Raw genomic sequence first — 24,987 nt, 5'->3', positions numbered from 1 at the left:
ATAATTATTGAGATTTTGCAGTCTACCTCTCTGTCTCATGCTAAACTATCATACAAAGGTCATTTCAGTGTTTCGGGCTGTTTCAAGTATTTATTTTTGTCCCCATGCCCCTCCCCCAAAAAACAACTTACTATATAGTCTGTTGATTTTTCCATTTTCGGATATGTTGAGATTTTGTATTTTACCACTCCATCACATTCTAAATTATCGTAGGACAGTCATTATAGTAGGTTTTGGGCTGTTTAAATAGTTTTTATTTACCGCTGAAAAAAATGACATACAAAATGACACGTCAGAAAACACATACATTATCTGACATGTTGAGATTTTGCTATCTACCATTCTGTCTCATGCCACACTTTGGTGTGTTTCAGACTGTTCTCAGTTTTTTTTTTTGTGTGTGTGTGTATACTACACTACAGTATGGGGTTGTTTTGGGTTGTTTTTTTTCAGTATTTGCACATGTTGAAATTTTGCATTGTACCACTCCGTTTCATGCTAAACTATCATAGGACGGTCATTTTTGTGTGTTTTTGGGCTGTTTGAAGTATTTTTTGTTGTGTTTTTTCAGTCCTTTGACTGAAGACAGACTTGCAGCTTTAATTCATGCGTTTGTGTCATTTTTTTTTACGTGTGTGTGTGTGTCAGAGTGAGTGGGAGGCGCTGGAAATCGTGGAGCACAAGTGGGCCTTGGAGAACGTGGAGGAGGAGCTGATGTCCCAGGACCTGAACTTCGGGAACCTGTTCAGCCAGGACGTCGGGTCTCGGGCGCCGTAGCGTGGTGCTGCTGGAGACTCCCGGTCCCTGAGGTTCTGAAGCCCTGCAAACTCGAGATAATTCCCTTGAACCAGGAAGTGCCTTCAGAGATTTCTCAGCTCTCTGCTCAGCAGGAATTTTTCTCGCCAGCTTCCCACTTTTGTGTCGATGTTTCAGATGGTCTGCGTCCTGAATCCTCTCAGGTAAGCAAACGAGAGAACTCATCGCCACGGAACAGATCGAAGGTGCAATTTTCACCAGCCAACCTGAAACGTTAGGACGGGCTCTCTGTCGCCACCTGCTGACCCGTGTTGCCTGGCCAGACCGTTGGGTTGTTTCGTCATCTCTGTAGCACCAACACTGCTGGAACTGAAACTCCACCAAGTCTTCTACTGTTTATTTTATTTACTTTTATTTGTACTGTTTATTCCACGAGATGAGGCATGCGACAAACAGAACTTTGGAATCACTTGACTTGGTTGGTTGTCACATTTGTTTCATGGTGAATTGTGTCAAATAAAATCCGAACGATCCTTCACTCTTGGTTTACTGCCTGTTTGTGGTGTATTTCGTTTCCCTGCCACTAGAGGGAGACACGTCTTTGCAATAGCAGGGAGGAAAGAAACACATGGCTCGTCGTCATAATAATCATTTATTCTTATCAAAAGATTGAAAGTACAATAAAATATCAACATCTTACCCGCGACCCAAACACAGTGCCCCCCTCTGGCTGATATTAATCATTTCTTTCAATAGAAAAATACTGTACATAGGACAGCGGGGTCTGCCGAACTCTGGCCCCGTCGCTCGGGAAACGTTTCGCTTATAAATATGAAAAATAAGATTCTCAGCTCTGAAACCACCGTCGTGGGACAGAAAGCCGCGCAAGCGCTGAGACCCGTACAAAATAAATACCAGCGACACGAGAGCAAAATATACACAGACTGATTGGTCATCCCTGGCGGCGTGTTCTTACACATCATTACCCACAACCCCCCCCCCCCACCCGCTTCAGCCGTCTGGTGGCCGGAGTCTTCGGCCACCCCTTGTGAAACACAGTTGAGCTTCCTGAACTGGATCATCATGAGATTGGAAAAAGTCTCCACATGATAAAGAATTAAAAAAAAGAAAAGCTCCAGATGGTGGCGCTGTTCAAAGAAGCATCAAATAAGGAGTAGCTGAGAAAGTGAATTTTAACTTAAAAGACATTAAAAACTTGTGATCACGCGCAGATCTGAAAGGCAACTTTTTTTCTTTTTGTTTTTTATAAAATAGCATTCTGAACTTGATCTTGGAAAAAAAAACTGGGCCCTGCAAAGGAGCCTATCGTTTCACCAGCAGGAGGCAGCGTTTGGAGGAGGGTGGCGCAGATAGAGGAAAAATCCAAACAGTGAGTTCAAGTTTTGGTGGATGAGGAGGAGAAGGAAGAGAAGCGGGTGTAGGAGGAGGAAGATGAGGAGGACGTGGAGGACTGGGTGGTAGTAGAGGAAGAAGAGGATGTGGAGAAGGAAGAGGAGGTGGTGGTGGTGGAGGGAGGAGGGGCCTGTCAGGCCGTCTCCATGGTGACCTCTGAGGTCCCGCCCAGGTCGCCGTCCCCGTCACCCCCGTCACCGTCACCGTCGTCTTTGCAGGCGCCGGTCCGGTCGTTGGAGGGGTGGGCGGGGCCGGTGTTGGGGGCGGGCAGGGTGGGCTTGCGGATCTTGTCCTGGCGCTGGTAGAACAGCACGTAGGCGGCGTTGGTCTGCCGAGGAAGCACAAGGTTTACACAGTTACTCTAGGGCCCAAATCCCCCTCACCATCACCATCACCACCATCATCATCATCATCATCACCACCATCACCATCATCATCACCATCATCATCATCACCACCACCACCCTCATTATCATCATCATCATCATCATCATAATCCTCATCATCATCCTCCTCCTCACCACCCCCCGTGCCCCCCACCTGCTCGCTCACTGGTGGGCGTCGGCCACTCACCACAATCTGCTCCTCCCGGGCGAAGGTCACCTTGCTGTCGTCAAAGTAGTACCACTGGCCGTTGTCCTTGTTGCAGGCGTAGCTGGTATCTGAGGGGAAACAAGCAGACGTGCTGTCACATGACCCGGCGTGACCACACCTTCCACTCCCACCCTCACCCACACCGCCACAACTCACAGTGTCCGTCCCTCAGTCCTCCGTAGTGATTGGACACAGCGATGAGGTCGTAGCGGCTTGGAGGCTCCCCGTTGGCCAGATGTTTCCTCAGGAGGCAGTCGGAGAAATCCAGGTTCCTGCAACCAGCAAGAGGTCAGTGTGTGTCTGTGTGTGTGTGCCTTTTTCAATTTATGAACATTTTGCATTCTACCACTTCCTCTGATGCTAAACTACCATAGGACGATCATTTTGGTGGAATGTTCTCCTGAACATTTTGGGCTGTTTTAAGTATTTTTTGTGTTGTTGTTGTTGTTTTTTTTCAGTCAGTCAGTCAGTTTTGAGTGTGTACCTGAGGGGGAATTCCACAATGCTGTCAAGCTTCTCTCTGGTGAACTTGGTGTAGGAGAACCTCTTGAGGTGAATGATGAGAACCTCGGGCAGGGACCACAGGTCCAGCTTCTTGGTGGCCAGCTGGTGCTTCTTACACACCGGACAATACCTGCATACACACGCACACACAATTAGTTTCACCGCCATCCCGAGAACTTTTTGTGTGTGTGTATGTGTGTGTGTGTGTGTGCGTGCGCTACCAGGGGTTCTCCTCCTCCAGGGTCTCCACGGTGGTGAAGAGCTCGATGCACTCCTGCAGCTGAACCGTGATCTGCTGCTGGGGGACGTCCATGCTGGCGTGCTTCACGTATTTCTGCGTGTGGAAAAGAGCAGCTTGTGTGAGGCTAACACTAGCGCTAGCTCCTCCTAGCAACAACAACACAAGCTGACTGAAGCCTAGACTGGTGTGCTGCTGCTGCTGCTGCTGCTGCTGCTGCTGCTGCTGCTGCTGCTGCACACGCACCAGCCGTGTCACCATTTATGGTGCCGACCATGCGTCACATTGTCATACACTCTCACTCTCAGATTCTAAATCACTCTCACGCACGCACACACACCTCAGCCTCGTTTTCATTGTAGAACCTCTTCTTCATGTCGGGGTCCCAGTCGATGCCCACGTACTGCTGAGCTGGAACACAAAGCCCAGGTGACATCACTTCCTTCTGCTGGAAGCGGCCATCAGCCGTCTCAACACACACACACACACACACACGCACGAGCGCGCACACTCACAGCCAAAGGACACGGCGCTGCACCCCTCCCCCATCGCCCTCTCCGTCACGCCGTTGGAGTTGACCGCCTGGATGGTGAACAGGCTCCTCCTCCTCTTGCGACACGCCCTCCTCTTTGCCGCCTGCTCGTTGGCCGGTGGGCTCGGCGAGCGCGCCTCCTCCTGCTTGTCTTCCTCGGACTCCTCCACCACCTCCTCCTCCTTCTCCTTCTCCTTCTCCTCCTCCTCTTCCTCAGCGTCGCCGCCACGCTGCTGCTGCTGCTGCTGCTGCTGATCTGCCGCTGATTGGCCATCGGGGTTGAGGGCCGGCGAATCGCCGCAGTCGTTGCAGGCCGGTTCCATCCGGTTCTGGGTGCCGTTGGCCTGCGGGTCGCTGTGGTTGGCGGCGGGGTCGGGCTGCTGGGGCTCAGAGGGTCCGGCAGTCTCCGCGTCCTCGTCTGTGGAAACAACCGCAGACCAAGCGGATGGCAGCTTTGAAACGGCGGGATGGGGAGTCGTCAGAGAGTCAAAGCAGGAAGTGATGTCACTGAGCTCTACCGTCACTGATGCCGTTGGTCTGAGTCCTGCAGGGCTCCTCCTCCTCCTCTTCGTCGTCCTCCTCCTCTTCCTCCAGCTCCTCAGAGGGATCCGGAGGTCGCACGTATCGACTGCACACACACAGGGTTATCATTCATTATCAGTGCACTGAGTTAAACAAAGCTTCAAAAGTAGATGCTTGTGTGGATGGATGGATGGTTGGATGGATGGATGGATGGATGTGTGAATGGATGGATGGGTGGATGGATGGATGGATAATAAATGGGTGGATGAATGGATGGATGGATGGGTGGATGGATGGATAGATGGATAAATGGGTGGATGGATGGATGGATAGATGGATAAATGGGTGGATGGATGGAGGTTGTGTGGATGGATGGATGGATGGATGGATGGATGGATGGAGGTTGTGTGGATGGATGGATGGATGGATGGGTGGATGGGTGGGTGGATGGATGATAAATGGGTGGATGAATGGATGATAAATGGGTGGATGAATGGATGGATGGATGGATGGATGGATGGATGATGGATAAATGGATGGATGGATGCATGGGTGGATGAATGGATGGATGGATGATGATGGATGGATGATGATGGATGGATAAATGGATGGATGGATGGATGATGGATAAATGGATGGAAGGGTGGATGAATGGATGGATGGATGATGATGGATGGATGATGGATAAATGGATGGATGGATGGATGATGGATAAATGGATGGATGGGTGGATGAATGGATGGATGGATGGATGGATGATGATGGATGGATGATGGACAAATGGATGGATGGATGGATGATGATGGCTGGATGGATGGACTGCACTGCACAGAACAAAAAAGCCCAGCCAGCAGACTAGGAGCCGAGTCGTCACTCTGAACCGGCTCATCCACAACCCCACACATCATTGGAGTGTACATGCCGTGCATGTGCGTACGTGCGCACGCGTTAGTTGCCTACTCACGCCAGCCTCTGCAGGAAGAGCTTGTAGAGCGCCTCCTGGCTGCAGCTGCTGCGCGGCACGCTGAGCAGCAGCGGGTGTCCGAACAGTGTGGTGCCGTAGGAGGAGGCGGAGCCAAAGTCCCGGTAGTGGGGCCGCTCCCGCAGGTAGAGGGCCAGCTGCACCCGCTCCTCCTCCTCTTCCTCCTCGCCCTCCTCGCCCTCCTCGCACACGCTCAGCTCGTACCTGCCGGAGCCCACACACAGCAGGTGATGAGACACACGACCCCCCCCTGGTGGTCGAGCAGGGGAAGGAAGGAAGGAAGGAAGAAAGGGAAGGAGAGAAAAAGCAGCTCACACAAAGATGTCGTCTCGGTCCAGGATGCAGCTCAGCGACTCGCTGCTGGTGTAGATTTTATAAAAGTGATGGTTGAACACGTCGGCGACCACCATCTGTTGGACACACACACACACACACACACACACACACACACACACACACACACACACACACACACACACACACACACACACACACACACAAAAGATTAAAAAAAAACATTGAGTGTTGTTGCAATGTTTTCCAATATCAATATTAGTGCATACAGTAATACACTAATACACACACGTGTACAGGCATACACACGCACACGCACACATATAGGTACAGACACGCACACACACCTGTGTGGCAGGAACCCCAGTCATCTCTGACAGAGCCGAGCACAGATCCAAGATTTTCCCAGCTTTCGGAACAACAACTCGGTGCTACAGGAACAAACAGGGAGACGGTCAAAGGCAGCGGAGACACAACCCGCCCCACCGACCCGACCAGAACCCAGCGCAGGTGGCAGAGGATAGGGATGTCTACAAAAAACCCACCTGCGCAGGCTTGGCGCTGGGGTCCAGCGAGACGAAGAAGACCTCCATGACCCGCTCCTTGCTGACGGGAAGCGGGATGCTCAGGTAGCAGAAGGGGTCAAAGGTCACGGAGACCTTGCGGCACTCTGGGCAGACCAGCGTGGACTTGAAGAGGCCGTGGAACGTGTCCACGATCACCGAGTCGTTGCGCCGCCGGTGGTTCCGCCACGCCTCCTCAGCCACTTCCTGCGCGGGGACAGGAAGAGGACATGGTCAGCGGTCGGTTTCTGGAAGCCACGGCGTCCGGAGAGTTTCGGGCCGGCCCGTCGAGGGTGTCACCTGGTCGGGTCGTCCGTCGGCATCCCGCAGCTCGATGTACTCCTTGTTCTTGACTCGGTTGAGGTCCTCGTGCAGGCCGTCCAGCAGGAAAGACAGCAGCTCCTGGCTGTCGTGCTGCTGGTAGCCCAAGAACTGAGAGGCAAAGTGGCCCACCTTGGTCTGCAGGGGGCAGCAGAGCGCACAAGAGCTGATTCTCTGTTCTGAAACCGCTTATTTAGGCAATTTTGTTCTTCAACAGAAGCTTTACTGTTCAGAATATCTTGAACTTAATCTTGTAATCACTGAGAATTGAGATGTACGCTTTTATCTTGAAAAATCACACAAAACACTAATTTGTGTTATTTGTGTATCACTCTGTGAGAAAGGACTATTATGATTGTTATTGTTATTGTTATTGTTATTATTATTATTATTATTATTATCCTTTTTTTTTGTTTTTTTTGTTTTGTTTTGTGTTGTTAAGCACTGTGGGCTGCATCTTTTGTGTATGAACAGTGCTATATAAATAAAAGTTTTATTTATATTATATTATTATTATCATAATTTCTGAATCGAGAAACATTTGAATCAAGAGTGGACCTTGAATCCTATCGCGACCTCAAGAATCGGAATCGAATCGCGACATGCCCCAAAGATTCCCATCCCCTCGTGAGTGAGCGCCGACGGGGCCGGTTGGGCGGCGCTACCTTGAAGATGCGCGGCACCACTGAGAAGTGTCTCCCCGACCACATCTGCTTGATGACGTCGGCGTAGGCCTCGGCGATCTCGCCCTTCATCCCCAGCGGATTGCTGAAGTTGAGCTCGCCCAGGTAGGAGCTCCGCAGGAAGTACTCGGTCAGTGGGGGGGTGTTGCTCAGACACTGCAGGGGAGGGGAGGGGGCGGAGTCAGACAGCAGAGAAAAAGAAACTGATGAGGAAATAAAGAGCCACATATGCCATGCATTTGTTTTATTTATTATTCAATTTTTAAGAGTTTTAATTATTTATCAATATCTTTTCATGACGTTTTATTATGCATCGTTGGGTCTTATTGTATTATATTTTTTCAGAATTAAAAAATGAAACAGGAGGACACGCTCCTGAACGGTCTCTACAAGCATCAGGACCTTCTGAGTCTGAGCCGGCAGGCCTCCACTGATGACCAGAGAGTCGCTGTCTCTGTTCAGTGGAATGGAAACAGGAAGCACCACCGGGGAGTCCCACCACCACCCCGACCGCCCGGAATCGCTGCCTCGCCGCTTCCGAGGCCCACTTTACACCCGAGCAGAAGCAGGAAGCAGCTGTCACCATGGCAACAGATTTTGTCGTCCCCCCCCCGTGGAGAACACAAGTTAGACCCACGTGGTTTCACTCCTCGTCTACCGTCAGTCATCCTCACTTATCTGACGTCCACTCGGACTCCGCCCTGCTAGCTGCGACAGTGCCCACCAGGGGGGGCGGGAGCCTATAACTCAGTGGTTCTTAACTGGTGGGAGTCCCAGAACCAACATCTTTTTCCTTATTGCGAAGCAACGACTAGGGATGCAAATTATCGATTCATTCATTCATCGTTAGTTGATTGACCTTATCGATCGATTAATGATTAATTGATAAGTGGCGATTTTTTCCTGAGAACTAGTGTTGTCAAACATATCGATATTTTTTCCAATACTGACAATTAAAAACGACACGATAGGACTTCTCCGTAGTATCGATATATCAGTTGAAACGTACCTTGTTCTAAGTATCTTATGACCGTCGCAGTATCTACAGGTGAACTGCTATAATGATATTAACTACAGGTGTAAAAAACGTTGAATTAATTGCAACTAATTTAATTTAATTGGTTAAATTCTTAATCAACAATTAAGCGATAATCAATAGTTAACATCCCAGTACCGACCCAAATTATTCCACAGCACTCAAATTTATCTCACAGAACGCTAGCCCACTGTCTATCATGGCTAGCAAGTAAATTACTTAAATTATTGAATTAAATTGTGTGTGGTAAATGCCCAACATTTTCTCTCTATATTTTTTTTTTAAAAAAAGGGAAACTGCCCCCCAAGCTGTGACCCAATCAAAACTGCTCAGCAACCCACTTTTGGGTCCCAACCCACCAGTTGGGAAACGCTGCTATGATTTCAATCAGCTCAGTCTCTAAGTAACAACTATCAGCGCCGAGCAGTGGGAACGGCAGGAAGAGGAAACTGACGTCACTGAAGAATAGACTGCTGGAAACCCAACATAGGCGTGCATGTGTGTGTATGTTAGTGTGTGTCTCACCTGCAGGGCCGAATTCATGAAGCAGGTGTTGCCCAGGTTGGTCAGGCCACAGACTCCCGGCTGTCCTCGGTACGAGTCCTGGTCGTCCAGCGAGTTCCTCCTGACCAATCCAAACGCACCACAGCATCGCTTTAGAGCCCACTCGCAAAGCTAACGGTGTTAGCATGTGCCGACACGGGCAAGACAGAGGAAGTAACGGAGGCAAAACAGGAAGTGGAGAGAGAAGAGCGAAACGCTTGTGCTTACATGATCTGAGGTCTGGAGCTCGGCCAGGTGCCGTCAGCATTCCTGGTCTCCATGATCACCGTCTGACACACACACACGCGCACGCACACGCACACACACACACACACACACACACACACACACACACACACACACACACACACACACACACACACACACACCAACTGGTCACGAGACTGAAAGTGTGGCTGGAACGTACGAGTGGATGAATGAATGAAAGAATGAAAGAATGAAAGAATGAATGAACAAGCGAGCGAGCACGCTTGGACTTCCTACCATCCCGGAGCTCAGACAGGCATCCAACACACTCATGTGGATGTTCCGCAGGCGCTCGCAGCTGCTGTCGGAACTTTTCATCCACAGTCGACACTCGGAGCCCGCAGGGACCCTCAACGCATCGCACATGGCCCCCTGGATGGAATCTGCACACGCACAGAACGTCATTGGCTGAAAACTCTGACTGTTGACTTTTGTTGAGAATCCTAACAAAATCTTAACAAAGTTATGACGACACAGGCAAATATATACACGCTTGACAACATTGTCACACACACACGCTACTCACATATGGTGTCAGCGCGGCTGAACTGTTTGCTAATGACGTGGTCCATGTTGCTGTGGAGGCAGAGGAAGATCTCGACGGGGTAAACCTCCACCTTCAGGGTGCTGGGCAGGTCCACCACCTGTCACACACACACACAACCTCAGTTAGACTCTTCATTGTATCCAGTGTACATCCTGTGTGTGCACGTGTGGCGACGGTACCTTGCGCTCCAACGGCGGCTGGCCATCCACCAGTCCGTACCAGGACTGCAGGTTGTGCCAGGCGTCGGCCGGCACCAGCAGGAAGTCCTCGTTCTCCACCAGCCGCTCCTTCAGGTGGAACGATTGCAGATCTGAAACACAAGCAGCGCAAAAGGAACATCAGTCTCATCCATGCTGCTCAAAAACAAGCAGAAGAAGAAAAGGAGGAGGAAGAGAAGGTGGTGTTGGTGGAGGAGGATTAGGGGGAGAGAGCGTGATGGACTGAACTTACCCTCGAACAATGCAGTGTTGTCAATCTGACCCGGGAAAGACGAAGAGTTCTGGTCTCCAGTTTCCACAAACTCCTTCCACTGCTCATACCAACGACATTCCATCAGGTACCTGCCCAACGCAAACACACACACGTCTGACATCACATCCCGTTCTTGTCATTTGAACACAGGCGCAGACAAACCAGTGTTTCAGGGTTTGTGCCCACTGATCGTTGTGCATTGAAACAGATAATAAAAATCACGAGGTGAAAGAATCTGAACCCCCCACCCCCACCACCCCCCCCAACCCCCCACCCCCCATCAGTCCTAATTAGTTGCAGATCAGTTAAAATCAATAATAAATAATTTAATCGCCAATAAGGAACCAGTCAGATCTTTATTCAGCTTTTCATTTGTGTTTAGACTAAAGGTGTCACTATTGCCAGACAGACGCTGTAAATGTTGACACTTGAAACATTAACGTATCGGTAAACAGACATAAATTGTATTAAATCAGAAACCATATACTTTGTAATACCGCTATTACGGCTATTACCGGTGGGATCTCCCTGTTGAGGTGGAAACGAACCCACAGTATGTGTAAAAACAAAAGTGAATGTAACGAGTGGACCGTAAACTCATCTCGCAGCTCTCTGACTAGCTAGCGTTAACGTTAGCAGCGGCGGCTAACAGCCAATTTAACTTCAGTGCGCCTAACAGGAGCTAAACGGCGGCTATCAAACAACCAGCCACTGGAGTGTCCCAACAAACTCCCCAGCGGCGAAGGAGCCGCCGAGACTGTCACCGTACAGCCGTTCAGAGGTGCTACTGTGACGTTAGCCGAGGGATGCTAACAGATAGCAGTGTCAGTCGAGCGAACTCTCACCAACTGTCCCCAGCGCGGAGCTCACACTGCCGCAGCAGGGACTCGATCTCCCGCCGCTGCGTCTCCAAGCCGGGGGGCTCGGCTGCGGAACAGCGGCTGTTGGCCGTCATGGTGCCGATCAAACGCTCATCAATGTCGGAAGCGTTGAGGACACGAAAGGGAGCCAGGAAACGAAAGGAAAGAGCCGAGCGAGTCGCATTGATCAACAGATAGACGGGAGGCTGTCCGGAGCTGTGTTTGCGGAAGTAGGAAGTGGTTCAGGCGATGGCGATGACGACTTCCGCTGAACTTTGTCCATATCTGAATGGTGGGGATTGGGAAATAATAAATATGAATGTAAAGCACAGACGGGAGTTAATGGAGAAATTACTGGAGTAGATGGCGCCGCCACGCCGAACTGCGGGTTGAAGCTGTTGCGAAGAATTATTACCACGCACATTAAAGGTCTGCCCAGCCTTTAAAGTGCAATAGAATGAGTCCGTGTTTGTGTGTTGGGGTGTGTGAGTGACAATGTCATTGGCGGAAAAAAATCATTGTGTGTCTCATACTTGGCGAATAAAGCTGATTCGGATTCTGTGTTTTGTTTCGGCTTCCTTATTTTGATAGGGAATAACGAGGAAACTCTACAAATATCGCGATACTTGGTCGTGAAACTCTAAGCCAATCGCCACCTTCTCTCAAACACGCCAGGCCAATCATATGCCAGTTTGCTTGGCAGTGGTTGTCAGGGAGGGAAACTTCCGCTGGCTTTAGCGCGCGTAACGCAACCCTGTAGCAGCAACAGCAGCTTCAGCTTCCATGATGGACGTGGAGATGCAGGAGACCGAGTTGGACTCCAAGCCGAGCACCAGCGGCCAGAAGACGGACACCGGGGCCGGGGAAAGCGCGGCCAAAAGCTCCGGCAGCTCCTACGAGCTGCCCTGGGTGGAGAAGTACCGGCCGCTGAAGCTGAATGAAATCGTGGGGAACGAGGAGACCGTGAGCCGGCTGGAGGTGTTCGCCACGGAGGGCAATGTCCCCAACATCATCATCGCAGGTTGGTGAAAGGGGGGAGGACGGAGCAGGGGGGTTGGAAACGCCGGTGGTGTAATGTTCCTACTGGTTTCCAATTTACCTGGTTACCTTATTGAACAGCTTCAGATGTGCTGCTCCGCCGTCAGAATGTAAAACATGGCTTTGTCATAGTGTGGAGTAGTTAGACGCAAATTTGTGTATATTATATTTTCTCTATTGGTCACTAGTGCGCAGTGCTGACTTGCAGCAGCATATTCGCTGTGGTAGATTTGGGCTGCGACTTTAAAATCGCCACTAATGTGTTGCGCATGTTTGTGAGGAATTCGCTGTCGGCGGCGCGGCATCTCTGCAACTGTTCGGCGAGGAAACCAGTTAAATCAGAAACTAGTAAGGACATAACAACGGGCTCTGGTGCTTCATGTGTTTAGTTTAGCTTCCAGGCTAAAGCTAACCCCGCCACGACACCTGTCAGAACAACCCAAACAAGCCTCTCTCAGAAGCCCCATGAAGATGCTTCAGCAACATCCAGCGACCCTGAAAGAAGAACATCAGATCGTGTTATTCCTCCCTCTGGCTTAGAATTCTGGCCAAAACGTGTTTGGAAGTGAGATGTTTGATTTGAGAACCACCTGTGTGTCTGTCTGTCTGGTTAAGGCCCTCCTGGGACCGGGAAGACCACCAGCATCCTGTGCCTGGCCCGCGCTCTGCTGGGAGCCTCCTTGAAGGAGGCTGTGCTGGAGCTGAACGCCTCCAACGAAAGGTGAGACCCCCGCCCCCTCCACTACCACCACCACCACGAGGACCAGGTGACTGTTAAAGCCTTGGGGGATTTTTGTGGCCTGTCTGAACGCGCTTGACTCCATGTGTGTCCAGGGGTATCGACGTGGTGAGGAACAAGATCAAGATGTTTGCGCAGCAGAAAGTCACTCTGCCCAAAGGACGACACAAGATCATCATCCTGGACGAGGCCGACAGGTGAGCAGACAGACAGACAGACGGACAGGTCTGGCCCCATATCATGTGAACAGGAAGTTAAGACGCAGGCGTCCCCCTCCCCAGCATGACCGACGGCGCCCAGCAGGCGTTGAGGAGGATCATGGAGATCTACTCCAAGACAACCCGCTTCGCTCTGGCCTGCAACGCCTCGGACAAGATCATCGAGCCCATCCAGTCCCGCTGCGCCGTGCTGCGCTACTCCAAGCTGACGGACGGACAGATCCTGGCCCGCCTGCAGGAGGTGGTGGAGAAGGAGGCGCTGGCGGTGTCGGACGACGGCCTGGAGGCGGTCATCTTTACGGCGCAGGGAGACATGAGACAGGTGCCAGCTCTTTCACCCCCAGTCGCTGCTCAGCTGAAGCTGCGTTTCCATTACCCCTAGAAGTTTTCAGACGCATCGATATAGAGATATATGACAAAAGTGTCATGGAAACACTTTTTTCGCATTTACGTGTCACCAGACGTGACATGACGTGATGTCAATTCAAGTAAAAAAAAATGGTGCGTTACGTTTGGACGGAGGAGGACACTGAATATTTCTTTCAAGTCATTAAAGGGAAAAATATAACAACCATTCTTGACAGCAAACCAACGTAAATAAACAAACAAAAGCAAGCATAATTCTCGTCAAATCTCACGGGACGAGATTTTCAGAGAATTGCGGCTCATGCGCTTCACACCATTCAATGTAAACACCTGGAAATCGCAATTGTGCTTTTGTCGAAATTTTCTCAGTGTTGCTTTTATTTTGCGAAAAACTGTGATGGAGACACAGCTCGAGACCCATTTCAGTCCCAGTCCCGGCTGACTTCCTGCGTCTTGGCTCTCCTGCAGGCCCTGAACAACCTGCAGTCCACCAACTCGGGTTTCGGCTACATCAACAGCGAGAACGTGTTCAAGGTGTGTGACGAGCCTCACCCGCTGCTGGTGAAGAGCATGCTGGGGCACTGCGAGAAGGGTAACGTGGACGAGGCCTACAAGGTGCTGGAGCACCTGTGGACGCTGGGCTACTCGCCGGAGGACATCATTGGAAACATCTTCAGGGTGTGCAAGACCTACCCCATGGCCGAGTATCTCAAGCTGGAGTACATCAAGGTGAGGCGACGAGTTCCCCACACCCATGCAGGGCACGCTGTGGAGGATTTGTCACCCTCTAGTGGTTAGAGTTGGTTAATTTGGACGCATTCCCTTTAAGGGTCAAGTGCGTAATATTTGGAGATTTTGAGTAAGAAACAGCGACGCCAAGTGGTTACATTCCAGATTGCACCGTCTTTCACTCTCTCTCCTCTCCGCAAATTGTATATTCTTTCATATATATATATATATATATATATATATATATATATATATATATATATATATATATATATATATATATATATATATTTATATATATATATATATTTATTAAGAACTGCTCCGAGGGTAGAAAAACCAAATGACATTTATTTTACTGCGATTACACACTTTTATCAGTGCATTTATGGGCAAAATGTTAAACGTTTTCCAACATAATAATCAGAAATCAGGCCAACTATGACACACTGGACCTATAAATTGCCTGGTCTTGTCTCTTCTCCAGGAGATCGGCTACACCCACATGAGGGTGGTGGAGGGCGTCAATTCACTGCTGCAGATGGCCAGCCTGCTGGGTCGCCTCTGTATGAAGACGGCACCCCCTGCTGCCAGCTGAGCGCTGCCACAGACCCGTCGGCCTGGGACTGTTCTGTTCGCCACCGTCGTAGCTGCAGGTGGCCGTGAACTGGACTGAATACGTGACGTCACCATATTGGACTAAATCTGAAATATGTTGCTAATAAATGTTTTTTTTTCATTTATTCCAGTGCAGATGTTTTATTTGATGCTTTTTGTTGATTTTGCTCTCTAGATTTTGTACTTTTACAGATATCACCTATATAAATTCCATCTGTGAAGTCTCTCTCTCACACACACACACAAACACAGTGGACTCATTTTTCTCTTACAGTGACATAATGAAACAAACCATTTCCACTAGCACTACTCAGCTCGGCACGGCCAATAAACATCCTCCAACTGCTCCACCTTTTGGGTAACAAGCTTTTATTTCATTACAAACTTTACAGGAAAAGTCAACAACAAACCTCAGTAACGGCAACAAGGCTTTCAGTACAAATGTCAAAATAAGTAAAATATTAGTAGTAGGAAGTGCGAAGAAAAACAACTAACAAACTCCAGAATTCCACTCAGTGGGGTTTATGAACACGGAGGAGGTTCTGAGCACGAGGAGCCAATGCTGTTTACTCCTCCAGCAGGGGGCAGTGTTACATGTTTTGAAATTTGAAATCTGAACAATTCTTGAACCTGCAGGGGGGCACCCACACACCAGCGAGATTAAAGTCTCAGGCAAGCGGGAGGTTGAACGCTTGAATGTCACTGAATTGACACCACGACACGGCTAGCATGCTGTCACGGCACAACGAGCATGCTCAGAACCGTCCAATCAGGACGGCAGAAACGAGAGGCGTTCCTCTCAAAAAAATCCCTTCTACAAAACAACAGCCACCCTACAGTCTAATCAATAATCAAAAGTGGCGCACGACCACCACCTAGTGGTTCCCGTTTACACTGCAGGGGAGGTGCCATCACTCCAGGACGTGACCAATCTGAAGGGGTGGTTGTTAAATTAATTGCGATACAATTTCGATTCCATTGAAATAGAATTGAGATTGTCAAAACGTTAAATCAAATTTCAACTCAAGTGAAATTAAATACATAATTCGCTCGAGTTCCCAAAGAGGATCCAACAGCAACAACTAATAAATATTCTGAGAACAGCTAATAGAATGACTGAAGAAGGATGAAGTCTGAGCTGAAAAACACAAACATGAATCGACTGCTGGGAGGAAGAGAAGAAGAAGGAGGCGGAGGCGGAGCCAACACAACCGCCGCTCACAGCCGTGGTTGGCCGAAGTCTGCGTCATGTGACTGCGCGAGCCGCCGCTCGTCCCTTTTGAGGAAACGAGATTTCGGACTACGACTCGGAGCCGTCGGGACGCAGCTCGGAGGGCGGAGCGGCGCGAGAGCGCGGGCCGGTGCAGGTGGCGCCTTCTGGCAGCATGTTGGTGGCGCCGCGGCTCTGGGCTCCCTCCGCTGAGCCCACGCTGGAGGCCGAGTGAGTCCTGGAGCGAACCAGCCGAGTCATACCGGCTGTGGGCACTAGACGGGGTGGAGGGACAAGGCAGAGCACTGTGTCAGTAGGAGAGAGTGTGTGTGTGTGTGTGTGTGTGTGTGTGTGTGTGTTAGTTAGAGAGAATAAGAGGGATTTGAATCGTCCCCGCTGAGCAGCTGGATTCAAATCGGATGAGGATGAATTTGAAGCTGCTAAACTTCCTGTTCAGTGGAAAAACCCAAAACAGTCTGAGTGAGTTTTTCGGGGCTGAGAGTGGCATGATGAGGAAGTTTCAGTGTGTTTTGGCCCGTTCTCTCTCCCGCCCCCCGTCATCACTTCCTGTCTGCTGTGCTGCACCGAAAGTCTTTTAGGGAGAATATTTAACCAAAAGCAACAATCACACAAAGTTGTGTTGCAGAGGCGGCAGACAGGAGCAGGGTTGTGCTCTCAGCGTGGCGACATGCAGCGTGTCAGTGCCACCTGCTGCTTGGTCATTGTCACTGCAGCGGGTCAAGGACGCCATCAGTCAGTCAACAGGCTGCATGCAGGCAGAAAGACAGACGAGGACCTGGGGTCGGGGGTCGGGGGGATTGACCCAGTGATGGACTTCAGGGGTGGAGTTCAAGATGAATTAATGATTTGGATGGCTTCTGATTGGCCGCTGATGAGGTTTAAAACAACACAAAGAGGGGGAGCAAACAGCAACACACAGACAAGTTGGGTGACACACACACACACACACACACACACACACACACACACACACACACACACACACACACACACACACACACACACACACTTTGACGATGGTAACATACTAGCAATGGCTACTTACAGTTAGCGACGCAAGCTGTGGACACTGACACACACTATCGCGCACGCACACACACAAAGACAAAGACACAAAGAATCACAACAACAAGTAAACCAGCTGACAAGTCACCACACGTCCGTTGACTATTTAGCAAAGCTTGTGGGTGTTTTTATAAAGCACGTCTCATCATTTACTGACTAGTTTTTGTGTCTTGAGTTCAAAAGCCTCAGGTGAGGTTGACAAGCCTGGAGTTCAAAGGTCACATCAGACCTGTTCCACATGTTTACATCCAACATGCACAATAATAAAAGTTACTTCTGTCCTCAGTGAGACATCAGCCTCCTCCTCCGCACAAATGTCTTATTAGATGAACCGAGCGGCAGTTAACAGTGTGGCCACCAGGGCGGCGGTGAGGGTGTGTGTGTGGTGGGCGGGGACTCACTGTAGCCCATCCCCTGGACGAAGTACTTGAAGGCCTCGGTCAGTTTTCCAGGCTGAGGACGGAGACAAGCGCAAACAGCTTCAGGTCAGAGCCTCCGAACAGCCGGAAAACACCTGCTGGACAGCAAACACTCACCTGCACCACCTGGGGGAGTCCTCCGCAGTCTGCCATCTAGTGGGGAGGAGGAAGAACAGCAGCGGTGGATGAGAAGCAGCGACAGGAGCCGCAACACATGGCCAGTTCCAAACCAGTGGAGCCGCCACGGGTTGCTGGATGAGTGTGTGTGTGTGTGTGTGTGCCGAGTGTGAACAGTGCAACGGTGCAGTGAGCTGTTCATGCACGGCAAGTGTGTAACCATAATGGTGACAGACAGGAAGGGAAGTGATGGTGTTACATACAAAATGTCAAAAAGCAGGGAAGAGGGGGTGGAGTGAAAGAGGGGGAGGAGGGGAGAGGAAGAGGAGGGGACGAAGAGGGAGGAGGAGAAGAAGAGGAAGAAAAGGAGGAGGACGAGAAGGATGAGAAGAAGGAAGAGGAGAAGAATAAGAGAGGGTTGAGTGAGGAGAGAGAGGAGGAAGAGGAAAAGAAGGTTGAGAAAGAAGAGCTGGAGGAGAAGCAGCAGGAGGAGGAGGAAGGTAGTAGGAGGAAGAGTAGGAGAAGAATAAGAGAGGGTAGTGTGAGGAGAAGGAGGAGGAGAAGGAAAAGCGGAGGAAGAGAAAGTTGGAGGAGGAGGAAGGAGGAGCATCATTGCTCCCAGTGGGTGTATTCTGACATTCACTCACATAACAAGAGTGTTGGACTGAATCTTAAATCTTGAGGTTCACACACACACACACACACACACACACACACACACACACACACACACACACACTTGCCTTCAGCAGAGTGGTCTTGGTGGGATCCAGTCTGGAGTTACACTCCACCTGCAGGGCAGCAACAGACAGACACACACACACACAATGAGCTGGATGTTATTGCACACAGCAGCTGTCGTCATGGCAACAGGCCTACACTCACCACGGCGTCCACAGCAGGCGACGTGTCTCCGACCACCAGCAGGGCAGGACACCTGACACACACACACACACACACACACACACACACACACACACACACACACACACACACACACACACACACACACACACACACACACACACACACACACACACACACACAGTTAGACCCATTGATTTCTGGACAGAGAAGAGTTCTGTTTGTGTGTGTGTGTGTGTGTGTGAGCTCAAGCAGCCAAGTTCCATTTGCGGGTCCTACCTGAGGGTGGTGACTGTGTTTTCATTCAGGCCAACGATTGGCCGCTCCATCTGCAGCTCGGTGCGACTAAAACACAAACACACAAACACACACAAAAGCACAGTGTAAGTCCTCAACATCAAAAAGAAAACTTTTTCTCAGTTTTACTGTCACAGTTTTGTTCCAGTGAAAACACCAATAAGAGTAAAACACCCACCCACACACACACACACACACACACACACACACACACACACACACACACACACACACACACACACACACACACACACACACACACACACACACACACAGTATTGCAGTGTCAGACCTGTCGTAGCTGCTGTAGAACATGGCCAGGTTCTCCTGAGGGATGTCCTGAGAGACGTGGAGCCTGTATGTCTGGACGATCTCCTTGTTGTCTGTTAACTCGTCCTGGACGCACAAGCACACAAACACAAACACAAACACAAACACAGACACAGACACAGACACAGACACACACACAGACACAGACACACACACAGCGTTAGCAACGTTAGCAGCGTTAGCGGCTAGCTGTCGATGGCTCCGACTGCAGCAGCAGCTCCTCACCGCGCTGAAGTGATGCTCCATGATCATGTCCACCAGGTTGCTGGTCCAGCCACTCAGCTGCAGGGAACCAAAGGCAGCAGGTCACACACACACTGATGAGGGCTGTGTGTGTGTGTGTGGGAGAGAGAGAGTGAGAGAGAGACAGAGGGATGGATGTGATACCTTGGATGCGGCCCACTCCATCCAGCCCTTGGCACAGGGATCCACGTTAATCAGAACCAAACCCTCCACCAGACTGGGCTCATTCAGCTGAAAGACAGCATCATCATCATCACTGTTACCATCACCATCATCATCACCATCATCAACCTTTATCTCCTCTGTCATAATCATCATCATCAACCTTCATCTCCTCCGTCAACATCATCATCACCACCAACATCATCATCATCACCAACATCACCATCATCATCATCATCATCATCATCATCATCATCATCATCATCATCCACCTCATCACCATCAGTAACTTTCTTTCATCAGTCTAGAAGACTTACAGCCAGTTTGGAGAGGATGTACGCTCCGGCTCCCACACCGATACCGATCACACTCTTCACCCTGACAGAAGACACACACACACACACACACACACACACACACACACACACACACACACACACACACACACACACACACACACACAGTCAGGCTGTTGTCAGACAGGATGCAGGGTTGCTGCCAGTTGCTAGGCAACAGACACCAGGAAGTAGCATTACAGTAGTATAGCATTTATAGTAGTACTAGCTGTATTACACACAGGTCTCTATACATTCATTTTGGTTTTACTAGATACAATGTGACGCCCAGCGACTCGAGGGGGGGGGGGGAGCTACGTTCATCACCTCCACACGACTCCCATCCCTCAAACACTTACTGGAGCTGCGTCAGGACGGACGGCAGCATCTCGGCCAGTTCGTCCATGGTGGGATACTGGTACCTGCAACCAGACCAAAGTTGACTTCAGACTGAGGAGCGAGTGTGTGTGTGTGTGTGTGTGTGTGTGTGTGTGTGTGTGTTACCCGGTGGGGAAGACGGGAGCGTTCTCCTGCTGCCCTGGAGCGTCGACGTGCAGGACGGAGAAATGCTGCGTCACCTCCTGCATGTCCTCATAGTTAAAGAGGCTGTTGAAACAGGACTTGTCTTCACGCACACACACACACACACACACACACACACACACACACACACACACACACACACACACACACATACACACACAGGCTCAGTGCTGGTGTTTGTCTGTGGTGGCGGTCGGTCAGTGCTGGCTGCAGAGTGGAGCTACTGACGGTTGAGGCCGATGTCGTGGTAGGTGAGGACGGTGGGCCGGTTGCCTTTGGCCACGCCCCTCATGGTGACGTGCAGCACGCCGTGGGCCGTCTCCACATCGTGTTCCTGAGGGGACCGAAGAGGGGGTGGGTGTGTGTGTGTGTGTGTGTGTGTGTGTGTGTGTGTGCGTGTGTGTGGGGGGGAGGGTCAGTCTGTCAGCCAGGCCGCTGAGGACTCAGAGGTGGAAACGTGCTGATGAGGAGCTCTAATCTCCTTAATGATGCCACCATGAAAACAGCTGACTGACTCTTAATCGTAATCTCCTTCACAACCTCTTTCTCTCTCTCACACACACACACACACACACACACACACACACACACACACACACACACACACACACACACACACACACACACACACACACACACACGCGCTGCGTTTCCATTACAATTTTTCGCAAAATAAAAGCGATTTTGGTCGAAATTTTGACCAAGTCCAATTGCGATTTGCCGGTGTTTCCATTCAATGGTGTGAAGCGCATAAGCTGTAATTCTCGTAAAATCTCGTCCCGCGAGACCTTGAAGAGGACGGAGGTACAAAATCTCTTGTAGAAATCTGCATTTCGATGTCGTTTGCTGTCAAGAATGGTTGTTAAATTTTTCTCTTTGATGACGTTGTAAAAAATGTATTCCGTCTCCTCCTCCGTCCAAACATGACACGCCATTTTCACTGTAAGTGAGCCGGTCACGTGACCTCGTACGTCGCATTTGCTGACGTGTTTCCATCACACTTTTTCACGATACCTCGCTCGATACGTCTGAAAAAGCACCTTATGAGAGCGTAAAAACCATTTAGAAATATTTGAAAGCTTTTTTGAAGTTCAGGTCTTCCCACGATCAGTTTTTTTTATTGCGATATTTAGGTTTTGCACAATTCTAGGGGTCATGGAAACGCAGCTATACACACACACACACACACACACACACACACACACACACACACACACACACACACACACACACACACACACACACACACACACACACACACACACACACACACACAGAGTCAACCCAGGTGACTGTGATGGCCTCTGCAGCTCTGAGATGGTGGAAACTGTCCAAGCTAACAGACAGTTCAACCTCCTCCTTTTTCCGACCACCTCCAACCTCTGTGGGGTGATGCACAGAGAAGGTCAGGAGTGGTGGAGTCAGCAGGTTCCCCCTGACCGCCTGGGCAGAGATGTGAGCTAAGCAGCTGAGCGGCTGAGCCTACACTGCCAGAGGGGGGACCGCCGCCCTGCCAGCACGCTAACTAGCACCCTCCGAAAAAAGGGCTAACAGCAGGCTATAGCCACTGCCTAATAGGCTAATGGGCTAACTCACCACTCCCACTCCAAGAGAACAGGAGATCTGGTGCAGGTCAAGAGAGTCAGACATCCTGACGGAGGAGGAGGAGGAGGAGGAGGAGGAGGAGGAGGAGGAGGAAGGACTTCCGAGAAAGACAGAGAAGAGACGTCGTCCCTCAAACCCCTCTGCCACTAAGTGGCTGAATCAGATCAACAGGATAATCTCTGCTCTCATTGGCTGACAGCAGGAAGGCCTTTAGGGCCCAGCTGCCAACCACAGAAGCCTCTTCCATCCACCCGCCCAACCTTGATCTGATCAACACCTTCTCCTCAGCCAGTCTTTATCACCAGCCTGTCCTCCTGCTCTGGTTCACTATCTCTCCGTCTCCGCCCCCCTCTCAGGGGTCCAATCAGAACTCATGAAAAAGGCAGTGGCACAGCCAATCGAGCGCCTGCCTGCTGCTTCGTGGTGGAAATGAAGCTCTGGGACCTGGTCCACAGGCTGGAGTGTCAGAGATGTTCCGGGCATCAATAATCTTCAAGTGCTGCTGAGCTGTGAGAGGCCTCGAACTCACCTGGCAGTCAAAGTCCTGCAGATTCCTCACATTCTGAAGACACAGAAGAACAACACCTGTCAGCACTTTGGTTATTATGTGTGATTAATTCAATGCATCAATGAACTCTTATTTCTAGAGCGGGAAATCACAGCCAAAGGCATCTTGAAGCGCTTGTGAGGACGATTTTACCAGCATGAAATAAAATAAAAGTTTTTGATTTGCTCACACGCAAAAAACGTTCCACTTACTTTATCGCATGCATACATACAAAACAATATATATACATATATGTATTAATTCCCCCCCCCACAAAATCACAACAAATTTCAATCTAAACTGCAGTCCAGGTGAGCTCACCTGTCCGGTCAGCAGAGGCTTGATCTCGGTCAGCTGGACGTCGTGAAGCTCCTCCATCCTGAGGCCACTGCAGTCAGTCACCGCCACAGGACGCTGCTTCCTTCTGGAGTCAGACAGATGGGTCATGTGACTGCGGTAAAACATTGCGTCGCATCTTCAGCTGATTTGAATGACACACAAATCTTCCGCCCCCCCCCCTTTGTGACATCATGAAGGGCCAAAGGTGAGACTCGACTTTTAAAGGATCCTTCGCTTCAATACCACTGAGAGAAAAAATTCAACTGCACACCTGTCAACGCTTGTTTAAATTTAGAGGGAGTGAAGAAGACTTGGCAGAGCCAATCGGATGTCACCTCCGACGCCTCTCCTCTCTGCCGGTTAGTCTGTGTGTCTACCTGGGTGTGTGTGTGTGTATGTGTGTTCTCTACCACTGTGTGAATGTAATGGAAACAGCCGATGACCTCCCTCTCTCTGGCAGGGGGCCAGTGTGTGTGTGTGTGTGGGCCGAGATGTTGGATGTTGCGCTTCCTGTGGGCTATCTGGCTCCGACCCAAAACAGATCCCTGACCGACCAATCAGAGCGCATCTCTTTTTCAGGCAACTGATTTGCTTTCATTATTATTATTATTATTATTATTATTATTATTTTCAACTGTCCACTTGATGTAATTGACAAAAAAACGGAATGCAGGCAGGCAGCCAGGCAGACAGACAGGCAGGCAGGCAGGCAGGCAGACAGACAGCTTCACGCCATCGGCTCCGATCGATGGCGTGAAGCTGCGCTCCAGTTTCCACAATGTGCGCTGCTACAACGCGTTTTCCACCTACGCACACACTCACGCCGCTCCGCTCCGCCGATGAGCTAACGGCTAGCGCTAGAGCTGCCTAATTGGTGGGTGTGATGCTAATGTGAGCTTGACAACCGTTACTATGGGATACGTCTCACCACGCCAGTGACGCCAGAGAGAGAGAGATAGAGCGCGCGCACACACACACACACACACACACACACACACACACACACACACACACACACACGCACGCACGCACGCACGCACGCACGCACGCACGCACACACATACACACACCTGTAACCAGACACGGCACCACAAACACAAACCAATTCGGGGTCGTCGACAGGTGCTACTAACTAGTGTGTCATGTCGCACAGTTGAGCTGCGAAGCGAATTAGCTGATTAGCCGAGTGGTCGGCTGGCGCGGACTCACCGACAGTCGAGGGCTCCGGGGGCTCTGCTGCTGGTTGTCCGTCTGCTCCCGCTGTGTAGCTGGTTAGCCTTTTAGCCGGTTAGCCGTTCAGCCAGTCGAGTGTGTTTGCTTCACGCCGGTGCGCGCAAGAGCTTCCAGTCTGTCTTATTGCGGAACGGAGTCGCTGCCTGGCGACGCTGCCTGGCTGTCAGCGACTGCACCCGGACGGCTGGGAGGGGCGGAGTTAGCGCGGTCACGTGGTCTAGCGGAGGCGAGACGCGACTCGGATGACTGACCGGCTGCTGTTGACGTTCCGACGGAATGTTTTCCCCCGACCGTCCACACCTCCATCTGCAAAAGAGCCTGTAGGAAGCGTCCGGACCGGGATGATGGACCCGCCTCCCTAGAAACGCTTGACGTGACTCGATGAACCCCTAAACTCAGAGACCAATCAGAATGCCGTCGATAGCAGCGGAGTCAGTCGGTAACAGCAGCGAGCCTCCATACCGGAGGACGGAATTAAACTCTTCTCCTGATGAGGAGATGTTGCTGAGTTGTGGTCAGAGGTGAAAAGTAATGAAGTACAAATATTTTGTTACTGCACTAGATTTTCAGGTGTTTTTCAGTACTTTACTTTGACCTCCTGTATTTGTTTACAGATATCTGTACTTTATACTGTATTTTACACTCCTTACATTGGAAAAACACGTTGGTTATTTTTGTCTTTAAAAGTCTTTAAAATATACAAATGGTGTTCAAAGTAATTCACTGTTATTTGTTGCTTGAAGTTGAGCTATTTGAACTCTGCTGTTGTGTAGTTAAATATAATAGTGGATGTATAAAGATATAAAAAGATATTTTAGAGAAA

The 24,987-nt window shown here is 50.2% G+C and overlaps 4 protein-coding genes across 4 annotated transcripts in view; 2 read left to right on the top strand and 2 right to left on the bottom strand.

Annotated features, from left to right (window-relative positions):
* Nucleotides 1-1,294, top strand: part of LOC142888489 (ER membrane protein complex subunit 3) — a 4,156-nt gene extending 2,862 nt beyond the window's left edge. The window contains exon 9 of the mRNA XM_076026825.1: nucleotides 649-1,294. Within this exon, the coding sequence (XP_075882940.1) occupies nucleotides 649-777 (129 nt within the window). The 3' untranslated portion in view covers nucleotides 778-1,294. The remainder of the gene's footprint in view (nucleotides 1-648) is intronic.
* A 95-nt stretch (nucleotides 1,295-1,389) lies between these two features.
* On the bottom strand, nucleotides 1,390-11,494 carry usp11 (ubiquitin specific peptidase 11). The gene is made up of 21 exons (XM_076026803.1): nucleotides 11,112-11,494; nucleotides 10,246-10,355; nucleotides 9,975-10,105; nucleotides 9,775-9,892; nucleotides 9,486-9,631; nucleotides 9,210-9,271; nucleotides 8,964-9,063; nucleotides 7,385-7,558; nucleotides 6,699-6,857; nucleotides 6,381-6,605; nucleotides 6,183-6,266; nucleotides 5,857-5,951; nucleotides 5,524-5,745; nucleotides 4,556-4,665; nucleotides 4,021-4,455; nucleotides 3,846-3,916; nucleotides 3,489-3,601; nucleotides 3,248-3,397; nucleotides 2,920-3,035; nucleotides 2,743-2,831; nucleotides 1,390-2,497 (listed from the first exon to the last, which is right to left on the bottom strand). Exons 1-21 carry the CDS (start codon nucleotides 11,219-11,221, stop codon nucleotides 2,303-2,305), a joined length of 3,015 nt encoding a protein of 1,004 aa, XP_075882918.1. The 5' UTR covers nucleotides 11,222-11,494; the 3' UTR covers nucleotides 1,390-2,302.
* A 205-nt stretch (nucleotides 11,495-11,699) lies between these two features.
* rfc2 (replication factor C (activator 1) 2) lies at nucleotides 11,700-14,951 on the top strand. Its single transcript, XM_076026819.1, has 6 exons — nucleotides 11,700-12,147; nucleotides 12,780-12,885; nucleotides 12,999-13,100; nucleotides 13,185-13,443; nucleotides 13,956-14,216; nucleotides 14,704-14,951. The coding sequence occupies exons 1-6, from the start codon at nucleotides 11,910-11,912 to the stop codon at nucleotides 14,812-14,814; spliced, it is 1,077 nt and encodes a 358-aa protein (XP_075882934.1). The 5' UTR covers nucleotides 11,700-11,909; the 3' UTR covers nucleotides 14,815-14,951.
* A 235-nt stretch (nucleotides 14,952-15,186) lies between these two features.
* Nucleotides 15,187-24,615, bottom strand: LOC142888493 (protein NDRG3-like). The gene is made up of 16 exons (XM_076026829.1): nucleotides 24,137-24,615; nucleotides 22,914-23,013; nucleotides 22,575-22,607; nucleotides 20,669-20,774; nucleotides 20,402-20,522; nucleotides 20,257-20,319; nucleotides 19,880-19,940; nucleotides 19,545-19,631; nucleotides 19,383-19,439; nucleotides 19,120-19,223; nucleotides 18,810-18,875; nucleotides 18,552-18,603; nucleotides 18,410-18,457; nucleotides 17,667-17,702; nucleotides 17,532-17,583; nucleotides 15,187-16,319 (listed from the first exon to the last, which is right to left on the bottom strand). The coding sequence occupies exons 2-16, from the start codon at nucleotides 22,968-22,970 to the stop codon at nucleotides 16,135-16,137; spliced, it is 1,128 nt and encodes a 375-aa protein (XP_075882944.1). The 5' UTR covers nucleotides 22,971-23,013; nucleotides 24,137-24,615; the 3' UTR covers nucleotides 15,187-16,134.
* Nucleotides 24,616-24,987: the final 372 nt, after the last annotated feature.

Source organism: Nelusetta ayraudi, unplaced genomic scaffold (genome assembly GCF_046127955.1).
Source record: "Nelusetta ayraudi isolate G7.1 ecotype Tasmania unplaced genomic scaffold, CSIRO-AGI_Nayr_v1 ptg000019l, whole genome shotgun sequence".
In the NCBI taxonomy this organism is placed as follows: domain Eukaryota; kingdom Metazoa; phylum Chordata; class Actinopteri; order Tetraodontiformes; family Monacanthidae; genus Nelusetta; species Nelusetta ayraudi.
Note: the sequence above shows the minus strand (reverse complement) of the source record. Positions and strands in the feature narration are given on the sequence as shown.

Coding starts and splice junctions, on each gene's coding strand:
- LOC142888493 (XM_076026829.1), bottom strand. CDS start 22,970: ATGGAGGAGCTTCACGACGTCCAGCTGACCGAGATCAAGCCTCTGCTG. Junction 20,320..20,401: donor GCTCCCGTCTTCCCCACCGG/GTAACACACACA, acceptor GTCTGGTTGCAG/GTACCAGTATCCCACCATGG. Junction 18,876..19,119: donor TTCTACAGCAGCTACGACAG/GTCTGACACTGC, acceptor TTTGTGTTTTAG/TCGCACCGAGCTGCAGATGG.
- rfc2 (XM_076026819.1), top strand. CDS start 11,910: ATGATGGACGTGGAGATGCAGGAGACCGAGTTGGACTCCAAGCCGAGC. Junction 12,148..12,779: donor CCCCAACATCATCATCGCAG/GTTGGTGAAAGG, acceptor TGTCTGGTTAAG/GCCCTCCTGGGACCGGGAAG. Junction 13,444..13,955: donor CGCAGGGAGACATGAGACAG/GTGCCAGCTCTT, acceptor GCTCTCCTGCAG/GCCCTGAACAACCTGCAGTC.
- usp11 (XM_076026803.1), bottom strand. CDS start 11,221: ATGACGGCCAACAGCCGCTGTTCCGCAGCCGAGCCCCCCGGCTTGGAG. Junction 9,632..9,774: donor CAGCCGCGCTGACACCATAT/GTGAGTAGCGTG, acceptor GTGCGTGTGCAG/ATTCCATCCAGGGGGCCATG. Junction 3,917..4,020: donor CAGCGCCGTGTCCTTTGGCT/GTGAGTGTGCGC, acceptor TTTGTGTTCCAG/CTCAGCAGTACGTGGGCATC.